Source organism: Elephas maximus, chromosome 24 (assembly GCF_024166365.1).
Source record: "Elephas maximus indicus isolate mEleMax1 chromosome 24, mEleMax1 primary haplotype, whole genome shotgun sequence".
NCBI lineage: Eukaryota > Metazoa > Chordata > Mammalia > Proboscidea > Elephantidae > Elephas > Elephas maximus.
The window spans coordinates 27430009-27444833 of record NC_064842.1 but is presented as its reverse complement, the minus strand read 5'-3'; the positions used below and the strand labels follow the sequence as shown (position 1 = coordinate 27444833).

General features: G+C 39.5%; 1 protein-coding gene across 9 annotated transcripts in view; it reads left to right on the top strand.

Moving 5' to 3' along the window:
- Nucleotides 1-14825, top strand: part of MTR (5-methyltetrahydrofolate-homocysteine methyltransferase) — a 141141-nt gene that overhangs the window by 85305 nt on the left and 41011 nt on the right. For all 9 annotated transcript variants that reach the window (XR_007515227.1, XR_007515228.1, XM_049867946.1 and 6 more), the window contains 5 exons: nucleotides 215-355; nucleotides 7069-7158; nucleotides 8213-8365; nucleotides 9239-9346; nucleotides 10651-10751. Coding sequence is in view for 7 of the 9 variants with exons in the window: in XM_049867946.1 (XP_049723903.1) it covers nucleotides 215-355; nucleotides 7069-7158; nucleotides 8213-8365; nucleotides 9239-9346; nucleotides 10651-10751 (593 nt within the window). In the remaining 2 variants the exon portion in view is untranslated. The remainder of the gene's footprint in view (nucleotides 1-214; nucleotides 356-7068; nucleotides 7159-8212; nucleotides 8366-9238; nucleotides 9347-10650; nucleotides 10752-14825) is intronic.

Here is a 14825-nt window from a genome sequence, read left to right as displayed (position 1 = left end):
AATCGACTCGATGGCAGTGAGTTTGGGGGTTTTTTGTTGTTCGTTTACATTGTAGTCTATGGCTGCATTGGGGCTACAACAGTGGAGTTGAGTAGTTGCAATAAAGACTGTATGACTTAAAACATTTTCTATCTGGCTTTTTACAGAAAAGATTTGCTGATCCCTGGTTTAGGATATGACTGAAAGTCCTTATTTTTCTTTCTGTTGCCCTTAGTGTGGCATGGACATGGGGATAGTGAATGCTGGAAACCTTCCTCTGTATGATGATATCCATAAGGAACTTCTCCAGCTCTGTGAAGATCTCATCTGGAATAGAGACCCCGAGGCGACTGAGAAGCTCTTACGTTATGCCCAGGTAGAGAGAAAAGCACTCAGTTGGATGGCTTTTTCCTATCTTTGAATTTATCACTCATGGTTATTAGACCTTGATTGTAGCACGTATCTAATCATATTTTTGGGTCATTGAAGTTTTCTACAGAGAGTTCAAGAGAAGGTGTTTAGTTAGGGTGAAGAGAAAGAAACAGGCCATACCTAGCCTGTTTTAGTTCTCCGAACTTGAGTTTCTTTAAATTTATTTTAAAGTATGAAAATATAAAATTTTCTGATAGCAAAGTTACATACATTGTTTAACAATCTACTGGGAACATCTTCCCGTTTTTTTACTTTACTTCTTTATCGTTTAAAATGATTATTTTGTATTTTCTTCTGGGACTGAGTTATTATTAGCTGTTCTTCATTATTATATGTTTAGATTTGTGTGCCTGATTATATTAAGATCTGGTCCATTTTATGGCAAGGTCCTACAGCTCAAGGCTTGAGAATACACATTCAGTTTATAAAAAATGAGAATTAAAAAAAAAAAAAGCTGTTGTCATTGAGTTGATTCTGACTCATAGTGACCCTATAAATGAGAATAATTATAGTTAATCCAAAAATCAGTTCCTTGTTTCCCACCTATTACTGTATTTTTATGCAAATAATGCACACTTTCTGTGTTTGTTTGCTGGCCGCATCCTCCCCCACCCCTGCAAGGCACCCTCACAAGTGCCTAATCCTCTTCCACATGTTGCTGTAAAAAAAAAAATAGTGTAGTGAGCTTACAAAAATACATCTCGGGGGAGGGCGAGGCCTGCAAACAACTACAGAAGGCACATGTTATTTGTGTGAAAATACGGTATACATTGGGCACAGTGCTAGGCACATTAAGTGTCTATCATAGGTGCTGCTTCCTAGTTGAGATTAAGGAAAGATGAAGCCTTTACATCAAAAAAAGTTACATTTTAATTAGCTTTTGTCTCAGTTATCTAGTGCTGCTATAACAGAAATACCACAAGTAGATAGCTTTAACAAAGAGAAATTTACTCTCTCACAATTTAGGAGTCCAAAAGGGTGCCAGTTCCAGGGGAAGGCTTCCTCTCTTTGTCAGCTCTGAGGGAAGGTCCTTGTCATCAATCTTCCCCTGGTCTAGAAGCTTCTCAGCACAGGGTCTCCAGGTCCAAAGGATATGCTTTGCTCCTTGTGATTCTTTCTTGGTGGTATGAAGTCCCTGTCCTCTCTTCTTGCTTCTCTCTTTTATATTTCAAAAGAGATTGACTCAAGATACGACCTAATCCTGTAGATTGAGTCCTGCCTCATTAATGTTCCTGCCTCATTAACACCATAGAGGTAGAATTTACAACACATAGGATAATCACATCAGATCACGCAATACTCAGAATCGTGACCTAGCCAATTTGAGACACGTTTTTGAGTAACACAATTCAACCCATAATAGCTTAAGAGAGTGATGGCAAAGGAAGACACTTTTCTAACAAAGCATGTTGGAAAAGCAGTAGGATGCTTTTTGTTTATATTGCCAACTTTGCAAATATTTTCCATGTTGAAACCTGAATTTAACTCCAGCATAAATGCTAACTTTTCTTCTTACGCCTAAGGGTAATAAAATGTTCTGGAAAAAGGATAGGACAATATAGGATTAACTGTGCCTTGATTTATCAGCGTTATTGGTGGTAGATTGTAGACTCCTGAAACTACTTATGGGAGCAAAGCTGCCCCAGTGAGCACCTGGCCTTCATCTCATTTCCTTAAGACATTTCTAATTTCTCAAATGAAGCCAGGACAGAAATACACATCAAGTTCTGCTTCTCAGCTTATTGCATAAGGCACAATCCCTAGAAGTTTCTTTTCATACTCCTGCTTATGTAGACAAAGGTCTTAGCCTTTTCTTATTCTTTGAGCATAAAGAGCATACAAAAATGTTCCTTAGCCTTCGGGTGTTAATCACCATTCAGTGTTCAGTCATAGACTACCTTCCATCTTGTAGGAGCCCTTCATTAATAACTGTTAGAGGTAGGAGGTAGGTAGGATTCTGTTGAAGGCCAAAAGGACATCATAGCTCCTCTAATCATGACTTGGGCTAATGAGCTTCTAGTTAACCCTTAAAATGATCTGCTGTTTCATCCTTTCCTCCCACCTGTCCAGTTCTCTCACTTAGGACAGAAAGGCTCCTTATTTTAAGATCATTCACAAGAAAGGTTTTGTTGCCATTGTGCTTCGTAGCAGGCATTCTTTTTGGTCTGTGTTCATTTTTAGCATTTGTTTACAAGTTTATTTCTGTATATTAAGCTGAGCTACCAAGAGGTTTTGCCCCTGGAGGCACAGCCAAATTGAGAGAAATCTTAATAGCAGTTGCAAGAGTTTAACAATCCATCGTATAAGAAATTGCTTCCCTCTTAATGTAACCACAAGGACTTATTATAAGCCACTGACCCATCTGTCAAGTAGGCTAAACATCTGCATTCAAGGTGACTTTCCTTACCATTCAGGCAGTATAACCAAAGCAGGTATATTTTAACAACTCCCAGGAGTCACCAGCTCGGTAACAATTCCTCGGGAGGCAGGGGATTAGAAATGGAGCATGAAGAGAGGAATATTATGAGGCAAATAAGAGTTGAGAGGTTTTTTGTCTTTATAAGGGAATTATTTTCTCTTGTTATTAAGTGATGAAGTCTGCAGCCAAGTTCCTTTCTGATACAGTATTGAAAAGAGTAGAAAGAATCCTGTCTCTGATTGTCCTAGGATCTCTAATTCCACATTTGAGAAGTAATAGGCTTTATTGAAAAATAATTCCCCCAATTTGGTGTAGACTGACCTGTGGTGAGTAAAGTATTTTTGGTAATAAAAAGTCCCAGGAGTCATGGTACCATGTAATTCACCTGTAGCTTCTTTATTACGGGGGATCCTAATGGAGGTCATGCATCCATTGGACTGGAAGGATCTTTGCTCTGAATAGGATGGCTTTTGAATGACTCCTAATGGCCAGAATATTCTTGATACTTTTCTGAAAAATTTCCTCAAGTCTTTAGTTCCCTTGCTTATTGCCATTTGAGCTCATGTTCTTTTCTGGCATTCTCTTGAAGAGCTTATTCCCCTTAATGCTGGTCCAATTCGATATCATAAGTGAAACACAGGATCACTGTGAGGACCTTGTGAAACAGAAGGAAGTCTAGAGCACTAGGAAATCATTTTTGTGTCAGTTTTATACGTGTATGGCTCCAAAGAGTAACCAGATGGATATGACAAGTAATTGGTCAGTTTTCTTGGTAGCATGCTATTTAATGAGCTTCTACGATGGGCCTGGGTCTGGTCTAACTTAGTATGTAAAAACAGTGCAGCACTTTGCAGTTAGATAACGAAGAATGCCCTGTTGTTGTCATTGTTAACTGCTGTCCAGTCAGCTCTGACTCATGGTGACCCTCTGTGTAATAGAAGGAAATGTTGGCCAGGTACTCTGCCATCCTCACAATTGTTGGTACGTTCGAGCCCACTGTTGCAGCTATTGTGTCAATCCCTTATTGGGTAGCTATTTGGAGAGAAAGATGGGCTCAGCATGCCATCTTGTACTTGTAAAATAACTGCTTTTAAAAGGTACTATTTCATTTTAAGTATTGATTTTCTTAAACAATCTCATCAGGTTGGGTAGCTTTCATTCTTTGCAGACCTCAACATGTCAGTGAAATCTTCACTGGCCTCTGTATCCTGATTTGCCACTGTACGTCATACTTATTAAGGAGCCCTGGTGGCTCAATAATTAAGTGCTCATCTGCTAACTGAATGGTTGGTGCTTCAAACCTACCTAGTGGCTTTGTGGGCTAAAGACCTGGCAATCTGCTCCCGTAAAGATTACAGCCTAGAAAACCCTGTAGAGCAGTTCTACTCTGTCACATGGGTTCACTATGAGTTGGAATTGACTCGACAACACCTAATAACAACAACTTCATACTAATTAACCCTTCCCCTGCCCCATATGTGTTAACACATTGTGATATTTTCTGTAAACATATCGATCAGATCCTTTTTCCATGTTGTTCAGAACACTCTTCCCTGCTTTTTGATGTCAAACTTCATCCCCTAGGCAGGAGTTGTCTGATAATGTGGCAGGTAGAACACATGGTATTTACATGTAATGTGAATGTGAACCTTAAAAGGACTATTTCTTTTTAAATTACCATCTTGTTTGGGTTTTTCAATATGTAAGAGAGTCCGTGTATTGTCCTTATTCCCATTACTACTCTGGTCCTCAGTTTTGGAGTTCTTCCAGGTCCTTCCTTTTTCTCTTACATATTGTTCGTCACTTAACGCCTTTATGCTTCTCCTTTCCGTCTCTTCTTGTTACCACCACTCTAGTCCATGCCTTTGTCAGGGACTGTTAAGATATTCTCCTCGTATGGTTTTCCTTAAAAAAACTTCTTTGAATGTTACTCTGCAGCTTCTGAAAATTGAGTAGTGTAAACCCCTCCCCCCAGTCTCCTGACAATTACCTGGAAGGTTAAATCCAAACCCCACAGCTTAGATTCCTGGAACTCTGTGATTTGGCCCCTACTGTCCTTCACAAGGAAGGAAGCCCTGGTGGCACTGTGGTTAAGAGCTAAGGCTGCTAACCAAAAGGTCAGCAGTTCGAATCCACCAGGCGCTCCTTGGAGACTCTATGGGGCAGCTCTGGTCTGTCCTATAGGGCTACCCCTGAGTCCGAATCCACTCAGTAGCAAATGGGTTTGGTTTTTTTTTTTGGTTCTTCACAAAGGTGGCTCCAGAAAAATCAGTTTTTATTCAGCATAAATTCATTCAGCTAATATTTACTGAACCCTTGTTTTGTGCTAGGCGAGTCCCCCAACTTGGAGGATCTAACTAGTGAAAAAGTGTACTCTACCCTAACAGAACTTATAGTTTAGTGAGAGGTAAAAAACATACAGAGGCTGTACCTTAGGTAGTATGATGGGGAAATCCAGGATGCTATGAGAATGCTTAGGAGGGCTACTGAGCCCAAATGCAGAGGTGGTCAGGGAAAACCTCCTAAAGGAAGCAGTGGGCTCAGGTGAGTCAGAAAAGTTAACCCTTTGGTGACCCAGTTATTTTCTGCTTTGAATTTTTTGTTGATACCGTGTGTTTTCATCAATGGAAGCATTCAGAATCATTGAGTTTGTCTGATTTTTTGTTAGGTCGTACTGATTTTTTTTCTTGCCCCCTCCCACAAGCCTACCCTAAAAGTTTAGTGGTATATATGAAGTACCACTAACTATACCCCAGAGTCTCCACTGGGGTCTATTGGTACATATGTGTAACAAATAAAAATTTTCAAAATTTCTATTTTTTGTGTACCAAAAATTCAGACACCTCATACAATACCTGTAAATACAGTAATTTGTGGCACACGTCTATTTCTTTGGTTTCAAACAGTAAAATGGCCTCTGCCTTGTGGGCTCAGGTGAGCACTATCAATGGTATAGCAGCTTCCCAATAAACCCTAGATGCTGAAAAAGATCATGGTCACTATATGTACTACTGGGCACAAGTTAAATAGGAGTTAGCCAGGTTAAGGTTTTGGCTTGGAGTGTGGAGCTAGTGGTTCCTGCCAGGGGAGGAATATTTGCCTGGCATTGTGGGAGGTGCTAAATAAATGTATGGGCAAGTGTGAAGACTCAGAAGTTAAAGAGAATATGGAGAATGTGAGGGGCTGAGATCTTCAGGGTGGCTGAAGCTCGTTGGGAATAGAAAAAGCTGAAGCTATGGGAGAAAGCCAGACCAGTGCATTGTATGGCATGTTAAGGAGTCAGTACTGTACGCTGAGAGTGATGGGGAACTTCTAAAGGGCTTTTTCTCAGAGGAGCAGTCTGAACAGATTTGCATTTTAGAAGGTCCCCTCTGGCTACAGTGGAAGATGAATTGGAGATCAGAGTGATTCTGGGCTCCAGAGACCAGTTAGTTGCCCAGACCATGATAGTAGAAGTGGGAGTGGAGAGAGGAAATATTGAGGTCGTATTTATAATCATTAGGATTAGGTGATTAGTTGACTTTGAGGAATGAATGGAGATTCAAGGATGGTACCTAGGTTTCTGGTTTTGGAAGCTGGTGCCACCATTTGACATGGAGAAACAGATAAAGTAATGCAGTTCCCCAAATGTACCATGATCACTGCCACTTCTGTCCCTTTGCTGAATCTGTCATCACTACCCTAGAAGCCTCTCATCACCACCCTAGTTTGTGGCAACTGGTCTTTCCTCAAAATTCCCTAATTTGTATCATTGACTCATTGAACCCTCGGCACATGCTTTCTCTTATAGCTTACATTTCTGCACATATTATCCACAAAGTCTTTGTGTCTTACGCCTCTTAGTGTGCCCATCTCCAGAGTGGTGTCTAAATTAGCTTTATTACAGCTTCCCTACACATGTTTGTGGATAGTGGTGATCCTAGTTGAGAACTTATAAAGCTAATCAGGTTTGAGATATAGTTTCTTCTGGAAATATTTTGTCCTAAGTTGTTACCTTTTAGGAAAGAAGGAAAGAAAACAATGGAGCTTCACCTGTCTCTCTACTAAAGATCTTTAAATCCTAAAAGATTCCTCTTTTCCTCTCTCCTTCCCTCAAACATTTATTGAGGTCTTAATTCATGCTAGGCACTTTACTACGGGCTGGGAACGTAAAAGAAGAATAAGACACAGTTTTTGCCGCCAAATAGTTTAGTCAAGTGACCTGTTGTACCTTTCTTTCTGTCCTAATTTCAATTCAGACTCATGGAACACAAGGGAAAAAAGTCATTCAGACAGATGAGTGGAGGAGTGGCCCCATCGAAGAACGCCTTGAGTATGCCCTTGTCAAGGTGAGTTATGGGAACACTGAGCGTGAACTGGACGTCTGATGCTAGTGCTGGAGAAGGAGGCTCCCTGGACCAGTGGTCCCTGACTGGAGCAGTTTTGACCCCCAGAGCAATTTGGTAATGTTAGGAGGCATTTCTGGTTGTTACAACTGGGGGTTTGGGATGCAACTGACATTCAGTGGTCAGGGATGCTGCTAAACATCCTACAGTGCACTGGATAGCCCTCAAAACACAGGATTATCCAGCCGAAAATGTCAGTAGTGCTGAGGCTGAGAAACCCTGTTTCAGACCAAGGAGTTGTCAGTCAGCAATAAGTCCTGGATCTTCTGATAATTAGAATTTTAGGCAAGACAAATAATCTCTTGACTTCAGTTTCCTCTTTGTGAATCTGGAGAATTTAGAGCTCTTTTTTTAACTCTAGAATTTAAGTTTTAATTTCTTGGACCTTTTTGGGATTCACATATTTGACTTTGTGGAACTAGTCCGCCACATCCAAGGATCCCTGAACTGGGGACTCCGGAGGAGTATGGCTTGGTTCATAAAGGCTGGACACGGAGGCTTCTCGGATTTCAACCTCCAGCTAAGGCCCTTGTCCATTGTCGTTCCTCCTCCATCCCTTTAACATTTCAGTGAGAAGACATACTGACTTCATGGGAGGTATTTATTAATGTGTAATCCATTAAACCACTAGGATACAAAGTGTGTTTTGTTATGAATTTGAACTTTACTTATGAGTACTTCTTCTGTCACTAATAGCTCACTTTTATTAAGTACTTTACTCAATAAAGCCAACTAAGGACTTTACATGGGTTATTTCATTTAATCCTCAAAATAACTATATGAGGTAGGTACTATTGTGATATTTTAATCGAGGAAGCCAAAGCTTAATAAATTGCCTAAATTAGTGATAAGAGGCAGGACCCTAACCCATGCGTTCTGATTCCAGAAGCTGCAGCCTTTAGCACATCTGTGATTGAGTCTTTATTGGCTGTTTGGACTTAAGGCAGTTTTTTTATGTGATTTTCTTCTGATGTATTTCTTTTTTTTTTTTTTGTAGGGCATTGAAAAACATATTGTTGAGGACACTGAGGAAGCCAGGTTAAACCAGGACAAATATCCTCGACCTCTGAATATAATTGAAGGGCCTCTGATGAATGGCATGAAAGTTGTTGGTGATCTGTTTGGAGCTGGGAAAATGTTTCTACCTCAGGTTGGCAAAAGATGGAAGGAAATTTTCACAGTTGAATCTTAATAAATAGTGTGTTTGGGTATATTTATGAGATTTTAATTTGGACAAGAGCTCAAAGGCCTGGAGATTTGGTCATTCCTTCTGTAAATATATTTAGGAGTACCAGTAATATCTGGAAAAATCTATCTTTTGGTAGTGTGGAGGTTAGACGTCGCCTTAAAGTTCTTGGCATCCTAGTCTTCAGTTCTGTCTCTCACCCTTAACACAACAAAATAAAACCCAAGATAAAGTTAATAATATCTTTAAGGATACACCTTTCGGAGAAAAAAAAAAAAAAGGTTTCTAGTAGTGGTCCATTAAATGATGTTTCCAATGAAACCAGAACTCTTATTTTGAGTTACAATAGCTACTAATTACATCAGTTAACAAATACTTGTCCAGCATGTAGGTTGGGACTATGCGGCATACAGAAAGCTGAAGGGCTCTCTTCTTGCTTATGCGAGAGGCTTCATTGTGAGTCATGAGCTGGGGATTCAGAAGAGAAGGCTGGTAATGCTTTCCTGGTGGAGAAGATTGAAACTTGGAGGATGCATAGAACTTGGACAGGTGATGGAGGACATTCTGGACAGAGGAAAAATAACATGGAAGAGTTTGGAGGACAGAAATTGTACACTTTTGATTTCTGATCTCATTTTCCTTCTGTTTGTACTTCATTTGTTGACCTTCTCCACAGGGAGCTTATTCCTTATCCTGCCCACTCTTAAGAGTGGACTCCACTGTAGCTGGCCTGAGGAGGAAAGCATGCATTCTTAATTTGTGCTAAAATTTCATAAGGGGACATTAGCAGAGTGCAGGTGATTTCTTAAAGGTGCCTGACTCTTTGTATCTTCCCAGGTTATAAAGTCAGCTCGGGTCATGAAGAAGGCTGTTGGGCACCTTATTCCCTTCATGGAAAAAGAAAGAGAAGAAACTAGAGAGCTCACTGGCGCCGTTGAAGAAGAGGCAAGTTGTTTTCTCCAGGCTTGAGGGCCCTTTGAGGAATTGGCCCTGATGATGCTTACTGGGGTGGGGGAGGGGCTAAGTGATTGGGCTTAACCTGCAGTTGTCCTTGAAGATGAAATAGAGGAATGAGCCAGCACTTTTCTTTTATGAAGTATCAGAATACCCCAGGATTTTCCTTTCAATGTGACTTTATGAAATCGTCAATATAGGCATAATTTTTCAATCAAAGCCTGTGATTTCAAGACAAAACCAGTTTTTTCATTTATGCATTTATTCGTCTGCTGACAATTTACAGAGCTTCTATGCCAGGTCTTGTGAAACTACAAAGATGAATAAGACTTAATCCCTGCCCTTGAAGTAACTGAGTAATGTTTGGTTTTGGAAAACTCTTAACTGAATAATCTCTGCATACTGGTAATGTCCTTGGAACCACTTCTGGATTCAATTTAATTCTTGTTGGCTGCACCACCATGGTAAATCATTGAGGTTTTTGACCTTGTTTATTGACCTTTGAAGCTCAGTCAGCTCTGGCTCCTTGGATTCTAAATTCTGGCTCCTTGGATTCTAAATTCTTAAATTGATTGGAGTTTGTGACTGGCATAGACAGATATAGTGCTCAAAAGCATCCCACTTGCCTTGCATACTTTTTTTTTTTTTTTTGGCTGCTGACAGTCGTAGAACAACAGTGTTAAAGAAATAGAAAGATAATCAAATACACCTCTGCACCGTGGTCGGAGACGGGTTACCCAGTAAGCAAGGTATGCAGGGGCTTACTTGTGCTTACTTACTAATCTGTGACGTACATTTCCACCTGGTTTTCACCACAAACATGTGAAATTGTGTACTACAGATTAGTAAGCAAGCACAAGTGAGCCTGTGCGTACCTTGCTTTATGGTTAATCCACCCCTGGTTGTGGTTGTTTTTCAGATTCAAATGGGACATACCACTTAACTAACTCCTCACTCTCTTCCCTGTTCCTTCTAACAATAAACATGCATCAGGTTTTGGGAGTTAGGGGTATAGTCTTCAGCCGTGAGACTGTATTGTGTTAGTACTTAAACCATTGCATGGTGCTCGTGATCTTGGTTTAATGCTTTAGCCCCCTGAGCTAACCAACCAGGTAGGCTTTCTTTGAACTATTTGGGCTTATAGCTTTCTACTTGGAGAGCATGTGATTTATCTTTAAGATTATCTCGGTTGTATTAAATTGCTTTCTGTACCAACATCTGTATGACTTTAGAGGACTAGGTGATCTGCTTTGACATGATTACAGCAGTGCTCAGCGGCTTGGTTTCCTCTCCAGGACCCTTACCATGGCACCATTGTGTTGGCCACCGTTAAAGGCGATGTGCACGACATAGGCAAGAACATAGTTGGCGTAGTCCTTGGCTGCAATAATTTCAGGTAAGTTGAGAACTCACCTCTTTCAGCCCTTTTCTAGTTAAATATGAAAGCATTAACGGTAATTATTTATCGGGTGGGAGAGGTAGGGTATGGCAATGGATGTTGGAGGTTATTTTTTATTTCTTCTTTTTGCTTACCTGTATTTCTGAATTCTCTACAGTAAACACACCATTTCAAATGAAATAAGTTAATAATTACCTATCTTCTATGTGCTCAGTAAGGACAAAAAAATATAGTAAAAGCTATTTTCAAAAGTCGAAGTAGGGTTAAGACAACCGAGAAGCTCTTGATCATTGACCTTGGGATGGAGGCTATAATGGTTGATATGTTAAGCTTCTCCCATGATCAGGGTTTTTTTTTTTATTTTTTTATCATGTTCCCTTTATTTCTTAATGAACTGTCAGATTTTGGACATGAGATCTTATGAAATCCTGGCTAAATGGAGTTTTGTAAGAAAGCTTTGCCTGTACAATTCTCTCTTTGCTTAGAACAGGACTGTGTGTGCTTCTTGGTTGTAATGAACCTATTTTCTGGAATATTGTACACAAGTAAAATTCCCTTCTGATATAAATAAATATTCATAAAGCTATTTCCATGTCAGAGCTGGTGACCTATAGTAAGTGTGTGTTTTGCTCAGAATTCAACGTATTCTTTATTATGAAAAGCCTAATATAGCTAATGTCTTTCCTGGTTCTTGTCCAAGCAACAGGCATTTTCAGTCATGGACTTTTTTCTAATTTGAACTTTTTCCTATCGAGAGGAGAGACTTGATTGGTGCTATAGCGGAGCCCTTTGAGTTCTCTTCTCCTGCTGTCAAGTAACAATTATCTGTCAAGCCCCCACCCTGTCTTCAAAGCTTATTAAATGCAATGAAGAAGGCTGGTGATGGAGGCGTGGTGACAAGGGTCACACCACTTTTCCTCTGATTGTATCAGAAGCACCTCTGTTTGCTTACTCACTTAATGTAAAAAGAATTAGCATCTCTCCTGCTCCTAGAAGTGAGGAATACTGTTTCTAGCAACCTATTATTATTTTTTAAAGATAAACTTGTTGGAGATGCAGAGGAGGTTGTTATAGTAGAATGTAAGAAGTATTGGGGTAAGGTGTAGACATTTCTGCCATTATCTCACCTTCTCAAACCTGATGTTGTTGGTTTCTATTTGCAGTTGTCACAGAGGGTTAAAATTCAGTTCCGTTTAATAAATGTTTATAGGTCATCTACTATATGCCAGGCATTATACTAGAGACACCAAAATGATTTAGTCAGCTTTTCTGCTGTCAACAAGTTTACTGTTTTATCAGGCTGAGTAGCCAAGTACGTATCCAACTGAGGTAATGCAACCAGAGCCCTGTCAAAGAAGAGGACTTGTATGTAACTTCCTAAAAGCGATTCTTGAGACATCGTCAGCGTATTATTATTATTTATTGTGATTAAGGGATAATTAGTTGAGAGGATCATATTAGAATGTTTGCCCTCCCTTCCCCCTCCTCTTCCCCCCACCCGCCCCATAAAGAAATTTTAAAAGGTCAGAAAGAATCATGGGCTTTCTCCAGGGTGCTACTGAATTGAACGTTAACAGTCATGAAAAGCAGCTTCTTAAACTTGAGGCTTCTCTCAAGCACATCTAATTCCTGTTTTGTGCGTGGAAGGTTTGCTTATCTTTGCTAACAAGTCCAACTGGAGAAACACCTGCTGATGAAACTTTCATTTCTTTTTACAAAAGCGTAAGTGAATGTGCAAAGTCCTATCAGAGGCCAACGTCCTTTTGGCTTGTGTCGTTTAACACGTAGACTTTTAGCATGGACGAGTTTGATTTCAGTGATGCCGGCTAGTGGCAGATCCCCAGAAGACCAAGCTGATGTAGTAATGTCTGCTTTGCTGAGCAGCGGTGCCAGTGCTTGGGCACATAATCCAGCTCTTGAGGGATCCTAATGCGATTTCCATGTTCCCAGCATTTTGTCCCTGATGCAGTAAATCTCACGAAGGAAGAATGCTTTTTCTTTACTAGGAAAAAAAGAGTCAAGAGGACTAAATGTGATAGTTGTCTAGAAAGAAAAGACATTCCTTTTTAGGGGAAGAAGATGATAGGATGCAATAGAACTTTCAAATTTGAGAATTTGAGCATATTTAAGGATGTATCCAAGAGTCTAATAGCTAATATTTGTCTGCCACTTCTCAGTTTATACAAGGCTTTTATATAACTGACTTACCCATTTCCTTTTCTTATTTTTGGGAGAAAGATGTAACAGTCTGCTTCTGTAAAGATTTACAGTCTTGGAAACCCTAGGGGGCAGTTCTACTTTGTCCTGTAGGGTTGCTATGAGGCAGAATCAACTCCACGGCAATGAGTTTGGTTTGGTATGGTTTTTGGTTTCCCTTTTTTTTTCCCCTTCTTGTCTTGGTTCTTTTCCTTTATTTTCATTCATTCTTCTTTTTCTTCCATGGTTTTGTCCTGTGCTGCTTGCTGTAGGGTTATTACTGTATTTCTCATTTTACAGATGACAAAACCTAGCTTAGAAAAGTTGGATTCCTTCATGGGCACATGTGTCATAAATGACAGGAATACTCAGGGCTTCTAATTCCCAAATTTGGGACTCCATGCTGTGTCATTCTACCTTCCAATTTTTTTTTTTTTTACTTGCCAATAACTTTAAAGTCTAATATTAATATTCTAGTTAAATTCCCCTTAAGAATTTTATAAAAATAACTTGTTTGCTTTGGATGATACATGGTTCAAAAATAATATAGAATATTTTAAAGTATTTTTGATCAGATAGTTGATTATATAAAAGTTGATTTAGGTATACTTTCTACTAATAATTATATAAAAAGACAAATGTGGACTTTTCCCATTTAAAAGATAATGCAGTGTTTAATTCTATAAGAAAAAGTATTATATATCAACAGTAATTTTAAAATTACATATCATACATCTAGTTCTTAAAAAAAACAAAGAGTGGCAGGAAGGATAATGTCTAATATGGGTAAAAATTAAATAATATATGAAATTATGCTTTCATAAGAATGAAAGCAGTTTGAAACTGTGCAATTGTGAATGTTAGCGTGCTCAACTAAGTGAGGAAAATGACCGTATCTAGGTCAAGGACACACAGTTCAGTCTCTTCTAAGGAGCTCACTTGATAATTACTCAGAGGCTTTTAACTTGTTATATTTTAAAGGGGAGAATTCTCAATAATTTGTTTTATTTATTTATTTTTTAAGTAGAAATGAAACATGTTTAATGTAATCAGTGTCAGTGAATTGCACGTGTAAAGAGTGTTGAATTGGCAAATATTGTGTTATGTATATTTTTACCACCAAAAAAAGAAAAGAAATGGAAACAGACCCTGTTAACACTATTTAACCACAGGTTGGAAAACCTCCTTGGAGACTGTAGACGGGTACCGTACTTCCATCTGGTGGTAGCGTGTGTAAATTGCAGGAGCAGAAAACAGTTAACTGAGAAAGAAAGAATGGAGTGACTGCAAATTTCAGGCACCTTAAATGGATGCAGACGTGCAGCTAGTTTTATTCTCTTTTTAAACTCAATCTGGAAAGGAAAAAGGACTTTTTCTATGATAGCATTCATTTTCAAAATTCTGTGTACTCTTAAATAGTACTGGATGCTTTGCTAAAGCATTTAGTGCAGCTTACATTTTTTTTTTCTGAATTAAAAATTTTTAAATCAACATTTTCCATAACTTTCATTTTTATTTTGTTTCTCATGTGGCAAAATACAAGGATTTGTGTAAGGAGGGGCCTGCAGATCTGGGGTATGGCTCGAAGTGCAGAAGGGAAGCCATGGGAAAGTAGAGGGAGATGAGGAAGAGCGGGGTGGAAGCAGGACATGTGGTAAAGGTCAGGGAATGGAAAGGGTGGAGGGGAAGAATGGTGGTGCCTTAGAAGGCACAGTTGAGTCTGACCTATCCCCTCTTTCTGGGTCTCATCTCCTGCTACAGCTCCTTCCTTCAGCCAAACAGCCTCCGTGCCTTCTAGCTGGTATGATTCTGGACCTTCACAGCACTAGTCTCTGCCTAGCCTGCCCTTCTTTTTCCTTCATCTAGCTGACACCT